General features: G+C 36.2%; 1 protein-coding gene across 1 annotated transcript in view; it reads right to left on the bottom strand.

The window, feature by feature from the left end:
- MALRD1 (MAM and LDL receptor class A domain containing 1) overlaps positions 1-19,073 on the bottom strand; it is a 596,783-nt gene that overhangs the window by 418,764 nt on the left and 158,946 nt on the right. Inside the window, exon 19 of the mRNA XM_067730697.1 lies at positions 15,137-15,549. Within this exon, the coding sequence (XP_067586798.1) occupies positions 15,137-15,549 (413 nt within the window). The remainder of the gene's footprint in view (positions 1-15,136; positions 15,550-19,073) is intronic.

Here is a 19,073-nt window from a genome sequence, read left to right as displayed (position 1 = left end):
AATGTCTTTAAACAACTCATCTTTCTCCCTAAAACTCCCTCTCTCTCACCCTCTGTTCTATATTTCAACAGATGGCTCTTGTTGTTGTTCCCACCAGAATCATGAATTACTTTTGATTACTCCCCATCATTCACACCACACATGCAAGCCTCAGTGGCATTACTTTCTAAATATTTCTTGAATCCTTTTCATTCCATCTGTACTAGCTTATATTCCTAGCTTAGGCCCCGGTTGCCTCCTACCTAAACTAAACTGTATATATATATATATATATATTTTTTTTTTTTTTTAAATTTTATTATCAGTTTTTTAATGGTAAGCCCTACTTCAAACATGTTCTTCAAACATCACTAACAGAGTGATGTATCTAGAAGTCACTTAGGATTGTTTCACTTAACTGATTAAAACCTCAGTGGTGCCCATCAGCTCTAGGTCAATGTACTCATTCGTGACCATGACAAATGAGTCATTCCCTGACCTGGCTTCTGTCTACCTTTCTCTGCCTCAAACTTTATGCACCATGAATTATACATCAGCACAGCGGTTCTTCACAGCAGCATGCTGCTTCTCGTCTGTGTGTATCTGCATAGGTTCCTGTGACTCCTTACTCCTGACCCCCAGCCCCAACATGGGCTATCGCCTATAGACACTGTAAGACCTAAGTCATACAACACCTTCCTGGATATCACCATACCCGGGTCAGATGTCTTTTAAAAAAAATCATTTTTATTGTAATTATTTGCTGGAGTTTCTCACTTTGTCCCCTTTAGAATGTATGCTCCATGAGGACGATGACCATCTACTATTTGTGTCTGTATCAACACCAAGTGGCACAGGGCCTAGGGCAATGGAGGGCCTGATAGCAGTGAACAAATGATACATCAACAGACATGAACGAGCACTTTAGAAAAAAAGTTAAATTTTACAGAAGGAGATTATACTAGAAAGTTCATTCTGCTGTTTATGTTCCATTTCTATCAGGAAATTATTTCATTATTTACTTTCAGTATATAATAAAAAAGAGAGAGAGGAACGAATGGTCATCTCTAAAATATACAATAGTAGAGCTGTTGCTATCAGTAGAATTTGAATTATCTGAAAGTAAAAACATAAACTATGATCTTAAATGCGCTTTAGGGGCTCAAAAATAATTGAAATTCATGGTAGCTTAATAAAAGTTTAGGAAAGCTTTTTTAATATATGATAAAACTAAATTTTAGTTTCTTAAGAAGGATTTTTGTGACTCTCATAACATGCAAGAAGAATTGTAGAGTTCAGTCAATTGTGAAAAAGTGGAATTTATAGAATTTTATAATTAGAAACAACTTAGAGATTATTTCATTATTCTGATGAGAAATTAGGTAATTAGAAGATTAAGTAACATCCATAAAGTCACTAGGTCCCTTAATGGAAAATTTAATCTTTAGAATCCAGGTATTTTAATTCCTGGTTTGAGGTTATTTCCATTTTAACACATTGTTTCCCCAGTATTTTTAAAAATTAAAGTTGGGAAATTATATTTGTCTTACATGTACAGCAAAATATATCAAACTCAGCATAACAGCATAACTAATATGTATATCTATTCAAAACAAAACGAGAAAATTCCATATAAAAACCATCTCAAAATAATTGAACATAACTAATCGGGTAATCTAACAGGAAAAGCTCTAACAAAGGTATTTTATCCCTGAAAAGGGAACAAATTGAAGAAAATAAGATAAATTCTTTGTAAACATGATGGAATATAAGTTGATTCATTTTAATCCAAAGCTTCAATTTGAAGCAAATTGACTTTCAAGTTACTCTCATTTTTCGTTACAATCTCGTTTTTCATTACATTAGACTATGCTTCATATTAACTATAATCAATTTTTCATCCTAACACGTGATGAAAATACAAAGGGTCACCATGCTGGCAATAAGTAGGAAGAATATTTGTTTCTAGCTAAATTCTTTTAGTTTCTTGGAGAGTTTTTTTTAATAGAATGGTCTTATTCGAACACAATGATTCTTCTTCATCCTCACAGAACTGGGGTCTGTGAGGAAAAATAAGCAGCAGCTTAAAGATGACAAAGTGTTAAAGATAAGGTGCTACTAACTAAAACTGCAGGGGGACAAGCAGACTGCCTGAACCATTTAACTCTATCCTTATAACAATGAAAAAGCAAGAGGGAAGAGAGTGGGAGTCACATATTCATTCATTTGGATATTGACAAGACTGTATTCACTGAAATTCATCTTCATGCTTGCATATGTGCTTTTAATTCTGGCTGATACAGCAAAAATTACAAGAAATCCATCCCTGTTTTTCAGGTAACTATAATCTAAGGGCTAATATTAGACTGATAATTTATATAAAACTTTTATCCATAACAGAATATTTTAGCTACCTGTTGTCTGGATAAACACCCATTTCACTCTGTGCAAAAAGGCACACAATCATGTCACTTTGCTCTGGTTTGAGTCCAAGAGGACTTTTGCTTTAAAGGCAATTTATGTTAGTATTTAAGAACTTGAACTCTGGAGCCATACTGCAATCTTAAAAACCTGGTTCTACTACTCAATGTCTTCAAGTTCCTTTATTTTGACTTCATTTTAGACTTACAGAAAAGATGGAAAAATAACACAAAAAGTCCCCTTATGTCCTTCACCCTACTTCTAATGTTTACATTTTACTGAACAATCCTATTTTCTCCCGGAAAGAATAGAACCCTCCCCTTAGTGTTCTGGGGAGATTATAAAAAGATAGTATACAAAACACAGCACCTGGCACATAGAATGTTAAGTTAATATTAGCCATGGTTAATTATTTTGTTTTATATCTACATGGGTAAAGCTTTGGTAGAAATGGAGAAGCTCCACGATTTGGCTTTGGGCTTCTGTGACTAATTAGGGTTACGGCCAGAACTCATGGAAATAGGTCTCAGGGCAGATTCCCTTTAAAACAGATATGAGACAGAGATTTGGGTATAGAAATTTTCCTGGGGAACTCACGTGGAACCAACAGCTGGAGGGGAGTCAGGGAGGAAGGACCGAGTGGAGGGAGCAGTTGAGCTGCGATGCAGTCACAAGAGAGGCCTCAGCCAGCCCAACGGGGAGCCCAGGAACTGGGACAGTCCTTCAGAGTTGTCCTACATTGAGGCAAGAGTACTGAGCTTTTAGGCCCACATTGACCATACTGCAGATGCGGGCTGTCTTCAAGGGGAGGCATCCCCTTGGCAAGTCAACTCTCCTGAATGCAATTTCTAGAGAGAGAATCAGCTGAGAGGCATTAGCTGCCCGCAGTCCCAGCAGCTCGGGGAGGAGCACTTTGGTCCTGAGAAACTTTGTGTGGACAGAGCTAATTCATGGCCAGTGAATCAAAACTACATCATCTATTCTGTTCGGTGACAGATACTGAAAAGTTAAATTAAAATCTATATATTAACACTCAAAGTCTGTTTGAACATTTGCCTTTTGCTACATTTTGCTTTTGTTTTCTTTTGTTTAGGAACCTCTAGAGAGCAATCATTATTAATATAACATGGAGGTATACGGAGTTAGGGAAAAAGAGAAGCTAATTCTCTCCCCCTTCCCAGGACTCAGACTGATCAAGATGCTCAGCGTCCTACACCTTGGCAGCATTCACAGATGCCACCACCTTTGGACTGAATATAGGCAGACCTTCTGTCAGTGGGCAGTAGCAGTCCTGGGAGTATGTCAGGAGATTTTGTGAATAGTGACTATAAAGGTTGGATCTGTTACAGAGTATTGCGTAGAGTTCCCTATGCTATACAGTAGGTCCTTATTAGTAATGGCCTATATAGGGAAAGAATTTTAAAAAGAGTAGATATATGTATGTGTGTAACAGATTCACATTGCTGTACACCTGAAACTAACACAACACTGTACATCAACTATACCCCAACAAAAATTTAAAAAATAAATAATAACAATGTTTAATAATATAAAGTTAAAATAGTATTAATATTATTAAATATGCATAGTATTATTAAGTAATAGTAGATATTAAGCTCAATTTCCTGATCCTAACCTTAATGTAAATGCTTAAACTTTTCTGTACAGTTGTTAACAACGATTTAATGAAAATTAATTAATTTATGCATGAACAATTTTATTCTACAGGACACCATCATCTTGAGACTATCATGCCAATATTTTTTTGAAAATTATCAGAATTCTTTACATTTTATCCTTATTATTTCAGTACTATTTTTACCTTGACTTTCTATCATTATATTACAAGATAAGAGACAGAACAGGTAGTCTGTGCTGGCTACCAGGAGGGGAGAAATGCCTTTATTTATTTAGAAGAATTAGGCACAAAGATAGAGGAAAAGGCTTTTATCTCCTCAACCATTTAGAAAGGAGAAAAAGATCATATAATGTTATTCTAGTTCAGTGACACACTTCAGTTTTTATTTTTAAACTTAATAACTCATATTTATTATTATTACATTAAAGGTGTTGTTATTGCTAACATTTGAGTAATTACCGTATGCCTAGCTCTTTTCTAAGTGTCATATATGTATATATGAATATATGTAATCTTCAAAAAAACTATACAAGGTAGTACTAGTATTATACCTGATTACAGGTGAAGAAACTGTGGCACAGAGAGGTTACATAGATTTCCTAAGGCTACACAGCTAATAAATGACAGAGCCAGGATTTGAACTTAAGCAATTTTACTCTAAAGTCCATATTACATCTTCTTCAATAGCCTGAATTCACTTTATAACAGAGTAAAAGTTAAATTTATTGTACCAAAAATACCACTTAAATCTGAGCTACTGAAAACGCAAACTAAAATTAACTCATTTTACACCAAATAGTAGTTCCAAGTCAATGTAAAGTTCTCCAGCACCGCATAAATTGTGGCAGCAGTATAGCACTATAATTTGTAATGTACGAATAACACTAGGAATTGTAGTTCCAAATGCATAAAGTTGACTTAGATAGAATGACACGTAATACACCTACCTCGATCATTAGCAGTTATCTGAGCAAAGATAATGCCAAGAGTTCTAGAGGAAGCTGCCACTACCTATAAGAGCAGAGAAGCCAAGAAAGTAGCAAAAATAAATCTTAAAATGTAACCAAATCAAAGATCTGAAAGTCAGGGACAACAACATAGGAGGGGCAATAGAGTCCTGGAGGTCAAAACAAGTAGTTACACAACGTATTTGATAAAGAAAAATACAGCCTTATCCTAAGATAGAGCCTGGGTGCCCCCTAGCTTTTTGGACACTTCCTAGTATATTTTAATTGCTTTTGACTGTGTTATAATTAAGATGAAGTTACAGCCAGGAACACAGTCGGCGAAGGACTGCTCTGTACTGATTGAAGCAATAAACGGGGCCCTGCAGTTAAAAGGATGATCATAGTTATGATACATACAAATGAAAACCATAGTAATCCTGCTAATAATAGAAAATATATTTATATGCATTTGCCCATACATATGTGCACAGAGACACAGAAGTATGCAAAAAGCCTATACCTGATAAGGATGTATTTATATACAAGGACACACGTTCCAGATTTTCCAGAATAGTCCTCATTTCAAAGATCATAGTCTCTACAAACCTCTCAAATGTCCCGAAAATTTCAAAGTTTCCAAATGCAAATAAAATTTCCATAGACAGCAACTCACAGAGAAACTGGGAAGAAAAAAGTCCTTTGTCAGATATTCAGCGTAAAGGCTTTAGGAACTTCACAGAATTCCCCAATAGATCATAAGTTTGGGATTATGGGGACTGACTTCTATTTTTCACCATTTTTACAATTTTTCTCCATCTTCGTTCTCCACCCTTAATCCTCCTGGAGACTGGTTCAGGGATCAGTAAACATCTTTAACCTTAAACGTTTTTAAGAATTACATTTATTCATGTTTTTTTTTCTCCCCTTGGCAGAAGGCTTTATATCATAAAATGTAAAGAAGACCTTCTGCACAAGTGCAAAATGGGCCTAATCATTATTAAGTTCAATAAAAAGTTCAAGATGGTAACAATGAAATATTGTGTTCCCAACACAAATAATGACATGACAAAGCAAACCAGAATGGGTGTTTGGGTAAAAAAAAAAAAAAAAAAAAGTTACTTGGAAGATGATTTCTTGAATTCTATTTCAAGAAATTAGCTTTCAAAAGTTTACAATCAGGGCTTCCCTGGTGGCGCAGTGGTTGGGAGTCCGCCTGCCGATGCAGGGGACGCGGGTTCGTACCCCGGTCCTGGAGGATCCTACATGCCGCGGAGCGGCTGGGCCCGTGAGCCATGGCCACTGGGCCTGCGCGTCCGGAGCCTGTGCTCCACAGCGGGAGAGGCCGCAGCAGTGAGAGGCCCGCGTAACGCAAAAAAAAAAAAAAAAAAAGTTTACAATCAGATTTCAGTTTGGCCATAGCTGACAATGCTGCTTTGAAAATAATTTCCGTACACGTCCTACAGCAGTTCGAAACGGCAGGCCTGATAAAAGAGGGGGTAATTTTGCGAAGACCAAGAACACTGAGTTTCTTTTCAGACACCGAAATTCTGGGCAGCACTAGAATACAGGAACACTTTACTAAAAATTTTAATATAAAAATTTGGATTGAACCAAAATCATCAATCTGACATGTTTAAGAAGGAAGAAGGCATTGCCTCCCTAATCTGTTGTGAGCTGATACATTCTATAAACAATTCTGGAAGGAGGCTGCACTTCGAGCATAAATTGGTATATATCGCTTTGCTCTCACAGATACCGACACAATATTTTCTGCTGAATGCGAAAAAGTTTAAAGGCATAAATCAAGGTAAAGCAATCACCTGACAAAGAACTACAAAGAGGTCCCACACCTTTTTCTTGGCCAGAGCTGACACATTGATTTTTTACTGAAGATAAAAGCCAAAATCATGCATCATTAATATAAGTAAGCAAAACTATTTGGTTCAATATGTTATACTGTTAAAAAAAAAAAAAAAAAACAGTTGCAAAGAAAAGGCAATTTTGAAATGTTACACATGATTAAAATAAGTTTGTATCAGCAGAGAAAAACACGTTTGAAAGACATTTCATAGAGTTTATTCCTAGAGGGTGAACGACACATCAGAGGGGAATAAACTATTGCTTTTGTTTATCCAGATTAATACACAGACACTGTCTGAATAAGAAGACGCATATCCAGTATGCTACCTAGAGAATAGTTTTTAGCAAAATAATTCTGCCCTGATAATCGAATGCACTTTTCCTCATACTGCAGCTTCACACAAGTGTAGTTTAAAACTTTCTCGAAAAGAGACCAGCATGGCAGCTGTTAGCATAGCCAGCACTTTTGCGCAGATTCCAAAATGGCAAATAAACCTCACAACTGAGATTTCAACCCCATTCAGAGCCCCTCATCCGTACAGCCTCGCTATGGCAAAATTTGCAAAATCAGACACGGCGACACCCCCCCTGCGCGCACGCGCGCACACACACACACACACACACACACACACACACACACACACACACACACACACACACACACACACACACACACTGCGTCTATGTTTTCTCACTCCATTTTACTGCTCTAGCCAGAACGGAGGAATTGGAAGTATGCATGAGTAGAAAGGACCCAAATGGCTCATATATGCAACACCAGGGACAAAAAGAAACCAAACCAGAGACAAAAACAAACCAAAGCATAGTTACACAAAGTTTCAAATAGGCCATAGACTGAAAAGGGATAAGACACACTGGAATTAAAACATTCATAATTACCATTTTTCTAACTCTTTCTTTTTTTCTCTTTTACCAACCAATCAGCAATTTTAAAAAGTTAAACCCAACAACCCAAGTCTGTCTTTCTCTTTCTCTGTTTCTTTTCAGCATGGATTATATAAATATTTTGGATACTACTATAGCATGTATTAATTTCTATCACTTTCTAAATGACCCATAATATATATTAATAATATATATAAAGTATATTTCCAATGTTTAATGACCCATATTAATATTCTACTGTAATTTTGGAGGGTCAAAAATATTAGATGCCATTTAGTATTACGTAAGTCATAATGAGTAAGATTTAAATAATGGATTTATTAAGAAATTAGACTTGCTTTCTGAACCTTGCATTCTTGTAATACTCCTTACCTAAACTTTTCTTCCCTTCTCTACTCACGCATTCTTCACACCAGAAACCAAGCTCATCACTTTGTATCAGGATGTGCTGAAGAGCTGACACACAAAGCTATGGTTATGTTTGAATTCAGTGGAAGAACATAGCCCATGAGAAACTTAAGATTGTAAAATAAGATTTAGTATGCTGTTTAGTAAGCAACAGATCTATGAGTGTTGCTTCCACAGGCTTCAAGCCAGCAGATTCTATTCAAAACCTTTCAATGCAAATTCTAGCAAACTCTACACACTTGGAAGAAAAATGTTACATGAGGCTGCATAAATAATTTATACTTTTAGCATTTCTGTATATAATTTCCCAAAAAGTGGGATCAACTTAACATTATTAATATGGTCCTATTTTATTTGCAACATAACTTATGAAACATTTCCCCTAGAAGTACTGAAAAAGGATGCATCACCTAGGATTTAAAGGTATATCCCACATATGAAAAAGTAAATTATGATATGAATAAGATTTCTAAAATCTTTTCACAAAATCCATCAGGGAAAAATCTCTTTATTACTGAAAGATGTTACCAGAACACTACACAATTCTTTCAGATTTAGTCAGAAAGTTCTGTGGCATTAAGAGGTCTGGCCAAAGAATATTTTCTTTGAAAGCCCATGTCCTCTCCTCCTGAGGGCCTACCTCATACACAAAGATATGCTTCAGAAAACGAGGTCATGTCAGGAAAAAGTAAGCAGAAGCTTGTAAATATTGGTTCCTGTGGTGCCAAAGAATTAATAAGTTGCATTAAACAAGGTTTTTTGCAATACTTATCAGTGACTGCTGCTGACACTGAATCCATGCCAAGAAACTCAATCCTCCAAGAGAAAAGCAAAAAGGGAGACAGATTTCAATTCTGAATAAGAAAATATTTTCTGTCAATGTGTCCAAAGGTAGGATGGAAAAACCCCATGAAGTAATAAATTCTTAATACCAGAGGTTCAAGAGTACAACTCGGTCAAATACTCATTGAGAAAGTGCTTGAGCTGATTTTATTGTTAAATAATTCAAAATGGAGCATTTTATGATTCTGATATGGTGCACCACCAATAAAGGCTGCTGAAAACATCAGATAATAGGTATTTGTGTGAAACAGTTACTTCTCATTATGTACCTAAACCCTCATTTAAGTGTCAGTAAAATGTGATGTGTAGGTGAGAGCAGAAATGATGAAGAATCTCATTGTGTTCCCTTTGTTAGAAATTGTCCTTTCAGCAGGGCAGGAGTATGATCAGTATCATAAGAGTTGAAACCTCTTTAGAAGCTATCATTTGAGTTTTCTTCAAAATAGTTGTCATAAAGTGTCCCTTCTTTCTCAGTTTCATTCAGCAACCTCTACAACTGGGCATGGCTCAAATATTTTTCCTTGCTGACATGCGAATATGACCCTGCAAACAGGGTGCTCTATTAACAAGTTCTGATGTATTGATTTTTCATGGAAATTTCCTGATGATGGTATAAACTCAGAAAAAAGAGAGATGTCTCCTATCCAAAATGCATGCTGGGGAAATGAATTAGCAGGGAGTTCTAAGAAATTCTAAATAATGTTTTAAAAAACTGAAAGAAGTCTCTTTTTTTTAATTGAAGTATAGCTGATTTGCAATGTTGTGTTAGTTTCAGGTGTACAGCAAAGTAATTCAGTTATACATATAAATATGTATATATATATTCTTTTCTAGATTCTTTTCCCTGATAGGTTATTATAAAATATTGGGTATAGTTTCCTGTGCTATACAGTAGGTCCTTGTTAGTTATCTATTTTATATATAGTAGTGCGCATATGTTAATCCCAATTCCTAATTTACCCCCCCTTTCCCCTTTGGTAACCATAAGTTTGTTTTCTATGTCTGTGGGTCTATTTCTATTTTGTATATAAGTTCATTCGTATCTTCTTTTTTTAGATACCACATATAAGCAGTATCATATATTTGTCTCCCTCTGGCTTACTTCACTTAGTATGATAACTTCTAGGTCCATCCATGTTGCTGCAAATAGCATTACTTCATTCTTTTTTATGGCTAATATTCCATTATATATACATATATATATATATATATATATATATATATATATATATCTCCCATCTTCTTTATTCATTCATCTGTCGATGGACATTTGGGTAGCTTCCATGCCATTATTCTCCTACATAAGGCTATTAAAGCATAATTTTTTTTTCTGTATTATGAAAATCTGGAAGTGTCCTCTAAAATATATTTAGGAAACACGTAGGGAAAATAGGTACAATTTCACAACGTTCATATATTTTGAAAATTAGCCTTTTGGAATCAATCTTTCTCCATGGCACATAAATAAACACATTTTTCAGACCACCAGGGTAGCATTTGGAGAGTCAAAATTATTAGTTTACTAAATTGTGATCTTATTGGAAAAACAGTTTACCCAAGGAATCACTGGAATTATTCATCTTTGAGTTGTTACATATTGAATTTGAAAATCAAAACATTCAAGATAATATATTTTTCAGGTTTCCCAGTACCATTTACTAAAGAGAGACTATCCTTTCCCCATGTATTCTTGGAACCCTTAAAAAAGATTAGTTGACTATATGTTTGGGTCCACTTCTAGGTTCTCTATTCTGGGTTCTCTATGTGTATGTTTTTATGCCAGAAACAAAATGTTTTGAATATAAGTACTGTGTACTACAGTTTCAAATCAGGAACAGTGATGACTCCAGCTTTGTTCCTCTTTCTGAAGATTGCTTTGACTATTCAGGGTCTTTTGGGATTCTGTACAAATTTTAGGATTGTTTTCCTAGTTCCATAAAAAAATGAATGTCAAGAGAGATTGCACTGAATCTATAGATCCCTTTGGGTAGTATGAATACTTTAACAATATTAATGCTTCCAAATCATGAAAATAGGACATCTATCAATTTACTAGTCTTACAAATTCTTTCAATAATGTCTTATAGTTCTCAGTGTACAGATCTTTCACCTCTTTGGTTAAATTTATTCCTAAATATTTTATTCTTTTTGATGATATTGTAAATTGGATTGTTTTCTTAATTTTGTTTTCAGATCATTCACTGTTTGCACAGAAATGAAACTAATTTTTGTATGTTGATTTACTATCATACAACTATATTAAATTCATTGATTAGTTCTAAAAGTTCTTTGGTGGAGTGTTTAGAGGTTTCTATATACAAGATCATGTCATCTGAAAACACAGACAGTTTTACTACTTCCTTCCTGATTTGAATGCATTTAATTCATTTTTATTGCCTAATTGCTCTGGCTAGGACTTCCAGTACTACCTTGGATAGAAATGGTGAGAGTGAGCCTCTCATTGTCTTGTTTCTGATTTTAGAAGAAAAGCTTTCAGCTTTTCATGACTGAGTTAATGTTATCTGTGGACCTACCATATTTATTATGTTGAAGTATATTCCTTCTGTACCTAATTTGTTGAGAGATTTTTAATAAGAAAAAAATTGCTGAATTTTGTCAAATGCTCTACCTGCAAGTATTGAGATGACTGTATAGCTTTTAGTCTTCATTTTGTTAATGTGAGACAACTTCGAGCAGCTTAATTCATGTGTAATTGATGTTTCTAAAGGACAGGAGAGAGAGGAGGAGAAAGTTCTGGGGACTCTGAGTTAGTTAAAGCTTTCTTAGATACAACCCAAAAGCTTGATACATAGGATAACATATTGATAAGTTGGACTTCACCAAAATTCAAAAGAATATGCTCTTCAAAAAAATCTCTTAAAAGAATGAAAGGACAAGCTACAAACTAGGAGAAAATACTTGTAATTCTTATATAACTGATAAAAGGTTTGCATCCTGAAAATATTTTAAAAGCTCACAAGTCAATAATAAGAAAACAAAAAAACCCAATTTAAAAAGAGGGCAAAAGATTTGAACAGACAATTGAAGCTAGACATTCGTTTGGCCAATAAGCACATAAAAATACGTTCAACATACTTAATGCTTAGGTCAATGCAATCAATACCCCAATGAGATAACCACTGTACACTTGGAATGGTTAAAATTAAGAAGACTGATAATAACAAGTATTAACTAGGATGTGGAGGAACTGGAATTCTCATATTTTGCTGGGAATCAAAAATGGTATACTTTGTTGTGACCACCTAGAGGGGTGGGATAGGGAGGGTGGGAGGGAGGGAGACGCAAGAGGGAAGAGATATGGGGACATATGTATATGTATAACTGATTTACTTTTTTATAAAGCATAAACTAACATGCCATTGTAAAGCAATTATACTCTAATAAAGATGTTAAAAAAATGGTATACTTTGAAAAACAGAGGAAGAGTTTCTTAAAAAGTTAAACATACTCCTTCTATATGATCCAGCCATTCCACTCCTGGGTATTTACCCAAGAGAAATGAAAGTAGATGTTCATATAAATACTTACACACAAATATTCACAGCAGATTTATTTATAATAGCCCAAACTACAAGCAACCCATATTCTGATCAATAGGTAAATGGAGAAGCTGTGCTGTATCCATATAATGGAATACTATTCAGCAACAGAAAATGAAGTATTGATATATTCTATAATAAGAATGAATCTCAAAATAATTACACTGAATGAAATACATCAGAAAAAAAGTACATACTGTACTATTTCACTTATAGTATAGAAGTGTGGGGAGTGTACATTGATGTATACTGAGAGGAAGTTCAGTGGTTATCAGGGATGGAAGTGAGGGCCAGAAGGAGGTATTACGAAGGGATATCAGGAAAGTTTTAGAAATGCAGTCCATTTATATTTGAATTATCTTGACTGTGGTGATGGTTTCAAAACTTTCAATATGTATAGTTTATAACATATCAATTATATCTCAATAAAGCTCATAATAAAAATTAGAAGTCTGACCTGAAGTTTTATATGCAGTGACTTGCTGGCCCTGCCACACATAAAAGCAGTGGCTGTTATTTCCACTGACAATAATAAGCCAATAGTGCCTATACCTGCACGTACAATCTGGTCCTAGCCCATGTGTTTCATTTTAAATGAATGATCCTGAAAAATCTTTGAATTTTTCTTTTAAACAAATATTTAATGAGTACCTGTTATCTGCTGGGCATGATACCAGGTCATTTCACCTGCAGTATCACAGTTAATGAAAATGCTGCTTGTTGCTGCCCTTGCTCACTGGAACAGAAGCTATGTATATCCATTACCCAATGAACAAACACATCCTGTTGCTTAAATTGGACCCAGTCCTTAACTATCTTAAACAAATCATCTACACAGCATGCAGAATCTCTGATTTCATCTTTTCATACCTAAAATTCATTAAAAAAAAAAAAAAAAAAGAACCCTTGGGGGCTTCCCCGGTGGCGCAGTGGTTGAGAGTCCGCCTGCCGATGCAGGGGCCGCGGGTCTGTGCCTCGGTCCGGAAAGATCCCACATGCCACGGAGCAGCTGTGCCCGTGAGCCATGGCCGCTGAGCCTGTGCTCTGCAACGGGAGAGGCCACAACAGTGAGAGGCCTGCGTACCATTAAAAAAAAAAAAAAAGAACCCTTGGATAAAATCAAATAGAGCATTCTGTGTAAGCCAGGATGGGTTTCAAACCTCAATATTTATGTTTTAGATTCACAACCAAAGGATTCCTTGGTTAGTTCCATGGTCAACTGACTCTGAAGCTGTTCCCGTGTCAAGCTGATTTTCTTCTGGAAACCAATGCTTGACTAAATATCATAAGTAGAGTTTATCCATCAAATACTAGTTAAGCCCAAATTACAACTGACCTGATTAGACTAAGAATTAATTTGAAGTGGATAAGCCATTATTAAATAAAAGTCAAAGATCCCTCTTCAGTTTCATTTCACACGATTACATGCATCTTACCATTGTGGCTGAACTGCAAGATATCACTCTACACATGGCAGATTAGTTCTCATGATTTCCGCTTATGTCTATCTGGACAAATCACCAATCCCAATGTGTTCTCTACTGAGCACGTACAAGGTACATCCATGATGGCACTGATGTACCAGCTGGCCTGGAGCTAAGTTCTTGGCCACAAAACTGTTAACTCGAGACATTCAGATAAAGACAGTGCTTTCAATTAGGGTAATGCAAAAAAAAAAAAAAGTTTAGCCAGTAAAAGTAAGAAGTTTCTTCCAGTATATCATATGTAGATCTATTTGGCCAAAAGGAGAAAACAATCTTCAACGCTCCTACATGTTACAGGCTGTATGATATATTGGAAGCAGAAAGAACATGAATTAACTAGACACTTGTGGGTTCTCGTCCAATTCCTTGTTTTCCTGCTTACCATCTATTTGGCCAGGGATAAACAACAACCTGAGTTTTTTCCCTTATATCTATAAACTTGGCAAAAAGGATCTCTGACTTACCCACTTCAAGGAATTGCTGAATCAAATAGATAATATATGCAAAAGTCCTTCACAAAACTGTAAAAGCCACATAAGCATTTGAACTTTCTATTGCAAGTCTGACTTTCAGGAGAAGGTAGGTAAGATTTAGAGTAAAGAATATTCCACCAGGAGTACGAAACCTAGATTCAGACTCTGGTTCTGCCCCAGAATAGCTTTTCCAACAAAGCCTGCACTCTTCCTGGATGTTTTTTGCTTACCTACGAAAATGTGAAAAAGTCAAATGATAGATTCAAAATAACACATTTGAGAGTCTGAACTTTTTGGAGAAGACAAAAGATTGTGTGAAACTCTTTTCCTCCGAGTTTTTCATTTCAGCACAACAATTACTTAAAACGGGAGGAACCTGCAGCTGTGTCCAATGCCATGTGTCCAGCTTTAGAGACTTTCATCACACATTATTGTGGGTATTCAAGGAGGAAAGCAACCTAACGAGCTTTGGTACACGCTTCATTACATGACAAATATGTGTCAAAGTAACTGATCAAATTTCACTTACTTTTAATTCAAGAATATAGTGATCTTTCATATTCCTTAGACATCCTGACTCATTTCCAATACAGCTTGTGAAGCCCATTATCCATACCTGAAAAGGCCTCCTGCTGAAAATGTTGAGGTGTTTCCTTATCCAAATGTTGCCTTGATTCCCAAATATTCCCCATAGCAGCTGTCCCCTTGTGTTGTTCCAGATTCGCTGGTAGATGGCCAGCTTGTAAATGTGCTTTCCAAACATGTGGTAATAAAAGCGGAAGGTGCAGCCCACTACATCAGTGGCATTGATGATCGGGCTGAGTAACGCAGCTCGGTGTTGGAAAACCTGTGGTTCAGAAGATTCTATGTAGAGATAGTGTCCTTTAGCTGTGCCCAAAGTGTTATCCTTCATCGGCCCTGTATTAAGTGTTGACGTTGGACCCTGGTTCCAGGTCCAATCAAAATCATCTTCTGTATCTTGTTCCCAGTTACAAATTCCATTTTCAAAGTCACATTGAAGTTCAGGTACTGAAATTGGCATGAAATAAGGACAAAAATAACTATGAACGGGAATACTATCAATAGTTGATACTTTGCTCCTGCCAAGGTAAACCACTTTAATTTTTTTAATGCAACATTAAAGCAAAATGTTTAAAAGAGTAACTAAATCCTAGATAATACATCAAATAATAATATTTTATAGCCAGAGGTGGAATTACTTTGGCCATTATTTCCCAAATGCCTTTTCTACCCATCCCTTGCCCACTGTTAGTACCATAACTCTATGCAAATGATCACTACCCCATGGCTGGCTTGCTCCAACAAACTTCTGGCTCAGTGGATTTCAACTTTAGCTGAATGTTCCAATCACCAGGGAACATTAAAAAAAAAAAAATTAAAGCTCAGAATTCACCTCCAGACATGTTGATTTAATTAGTTCAAATGGTGTAGCCAAACATCAGGATACTTTACTAGCTCACCTGGTGATTCTAACATGCAGGGCTAACAAGAGTCATAACTTAACAGATCTCTATCTTTCAGCATTCCCTGGGGTGCATGGTAAAATTGCTCACTCCATGGTAAAGTCCTGCACAAATACTACTATGTTAGGTATGGAGTGAAGCCCGAGAATCCCTATTTTTAACAAGCACCCAAGATGATTCTGATGCAGGTATTTTCCAGACCTCACTTTGAAATCAAATTCTTCTCTCTGGTTCCATCCTGCCCCAGTTTCAAGCATCCCTCCACACTTGTAAAAGAATGACCATCTTTAAATGGTAGTTTATCATTTTTTCTCTATTGAGAATCCTTTAATATCGACTCATTTAATCTCAGCTTAAATCTAAACTTCTCTATCTTTCAAGCTTCACTCTTCCCAGATTAAAATAACTTCCTGTTCGTCCCCAACTGCCTTTCCCCTTGGCATGCACCAATTTACCATCGTGCCCTAAACCTCTCACCCCTCTGTCTCTATTTATGCTTATTATTATGCCTATTTTGCCATTTCTTAGCTGTGTCTCCTCGGTGGTAATCTTTTCTTCTCACTGGATTGTGGCTCCTTTGAGCTGGTGCTTTTAAACTTCTAACTCCCTTCGGTCAGTAGAAGAATTCAAAGCACTTTTAAAGAATTGACCAGTCCCTTATCAACTGAATACTCTACCTACATTTGCAGGATACAGGAATGTATGCATTTTTCAAGATGTGATGATTTTGTCGACACCAAGTACTTGTTTAGAATAAATGGGATACAATATACAAATACTGTATTTGTATACAAATGTATACAAATACATTTGAGAGTATTTGGGCAGAAGGGACAGGATTTAAAATTAAGGAGGAGTTCCACATTTTAGCTTCATTTACATAAGTTAATATTTTTGAAAGACAAACGTCAGCAGGCCTTTAACCATTCATCTTATAAGGGCACTTGGCGCCAAAGTGAACAAATATTCTGAAACAATAAATAAAAGGATATGTGAATAAATGCAGCCAGGCAAGAACAAATCATCTGTCTCTGAAAACCACAGAACAGGAGCTTAGACCTAATGAGGGGAATCAAGTGAGTAAATGGCAAATGGGAGATGAGCTTTCTTTTGATGTTTCCTCACTTGTGACTAATCAACGCAGCTGGGACGTGAACTGGACCCCACAGGTCCCCTGCAGGTGTCAGTCTTGGGTTGTGCAGAGGAAGGGGGATGTCAAGCTACTGAGGTTTTTGACATAAAATTGGCACTAAAGCCAACTTCTTCATACTGACTGCATGCTCAATCTTTATTTCAAAAGTGAAGGCACGTGGCTCCACCCTTAAATGAAAGACCACGTTCTAAACATACTTTAGAAAATAGAGCATCAATTTCTGGATGTCTAACGCATTCTGTTAATAAATCACTAGGTCTGGGGACTTCCCTGGCTGTCCAGTGGTTAAGACTATGCACTTCCACTGCATGGGGCGTGGTTCGATCCCTGGTCGGGTAACTGAGATCTTGTGTGCCGCGTGGCGCAGCCAAAAAAAAAAAAAAAAAAAGGAAAAAGGAAGTCTCCATTTAAAAAATTTACTATGTCTAGATGGAAGGCTGCGAGAGAAACTGACAGTCACTACTATTTCCTTTCATTGATAATCACAAGAAGTATTTTGATAAGCCCATTCTACTCAGTTAATGCTGAGAAGTTTGAAGGATAATTTGCTTATTTTCAGTAACAGATCAACGTTTTTAAGAAGTGGGATTTGAAGTACATGAAAAAGATGAAAAGGCTTTCTAAATTTGCAAAAATAAATTACCTTTAGGACAAGCAACACTTCTTATAACAGCCATTGTCGAAATCATCAATTTTATTTATATGCACTAAAGGTATTAGCTGTGTAACGAGCGGCATGGTAATTCTGACTTTAATGTGCCTGACTGTATTAAACACCACGTATGTGCAAAACTCTCTACAATGATTTATATGGAAATTTCTCAATGTAATGTTTCCTATGATGTATCAAGCATTTGATGGCTTTCCTTTGGTTTATGGTAAGCCTCCCAATTTAATAGGCACATAACTTGAATTTAAAGAATTGTTGCTATTTCTGGGTAACGAAAGATGCAAACTTTCTCTGACTGATGTTGATAATTAAAAAAGAAAAACGTCTCTTAGCCTCTGACTCATTTTCAGGATCAAATGCACTAGGTACTACCAGGAACCAGGTTTATTAAATTGCAAGATATACATAATCATCAGGTATGATAAACTTTTTGGTAATTTAAACCAGAAGCTCGGGGCTTATCTTTGACACCTCACTCTCCACTCCCTATAGCCAGAAGATTTTTAAACGTCCCTACTAAATATCCCTCCTCCAACTTTAGTCCATCCATCTCCACCACTTGTCACTGTTATAGAGGCTGCCAGCCCCTCTCAGGGGAACTACTGCCAACGGCCTCCTAGTAAATCTCCTGAACCTACTGTCCTCTAATCCATGCATTACATTGTATCCACAGTGACATTTTTAAATCTGCCAATTTTATTATATTACCTTCCTTCTTAAAAACCTTCAGATGAGGGAAAACTTCCTTAAGACGGTCCACAAAGATCTGCTAATCTGGCCTCCATCTCCATCCTCATGTTGCATCCTGCTTCCCCTTATTGCCTTACTCCAACCATACTGGGTATCTCGCAGCTGCCCATGCAGTCATCTATCAGGGCTTTGCATACATGTATTTACTTATTATTTTTCAGATCTCAGCTAAGTCACCACCTCTAGAAAGTCCAATGCCATAATTATAGAAAGCCATAGCACCCCCATTTGAAACGCCTGTCAAAACGGTCATTTTACATTTATTTTTTAAATATGTAAATATCTACCTCCTCAATTAGACTGTAAGCTCCCTGAGGTCAGGGACTCTGTATAACTGTCCTCATCACTATCTCTCTAGTATCCAATTCATAAATATACATAATAAATACTGATGGCTTGACTAATGCATTAATCACACATAACGTTCATTGACTTTGGAACAATGCTTAGGGCCTTTATCTTGACTGACTAGAAAACAGTAAACCAATCAAGATCA

The sequence above is a fragment of the Pseudorca crassidens genome, chromosome 1, assembly GCF_039906515.1.
Source record: "Pseudorca crassidens isolate mPseCra1 chromosome 1, mPseCra1.hap1, whole genome shotgun sequence".
Taxonomy (NCBI): Eukaryota; Metazoa; Chordata; class Mammalia; order Artiodactyla; family Delphinidae; genus Pseudorca; species Pseudorca crassidens.
The sequence above is the reverse complement of the archived record's forward strand: the minus strand, read 5'-3'. Positions and strand labels throughout refer to the sequence as shown.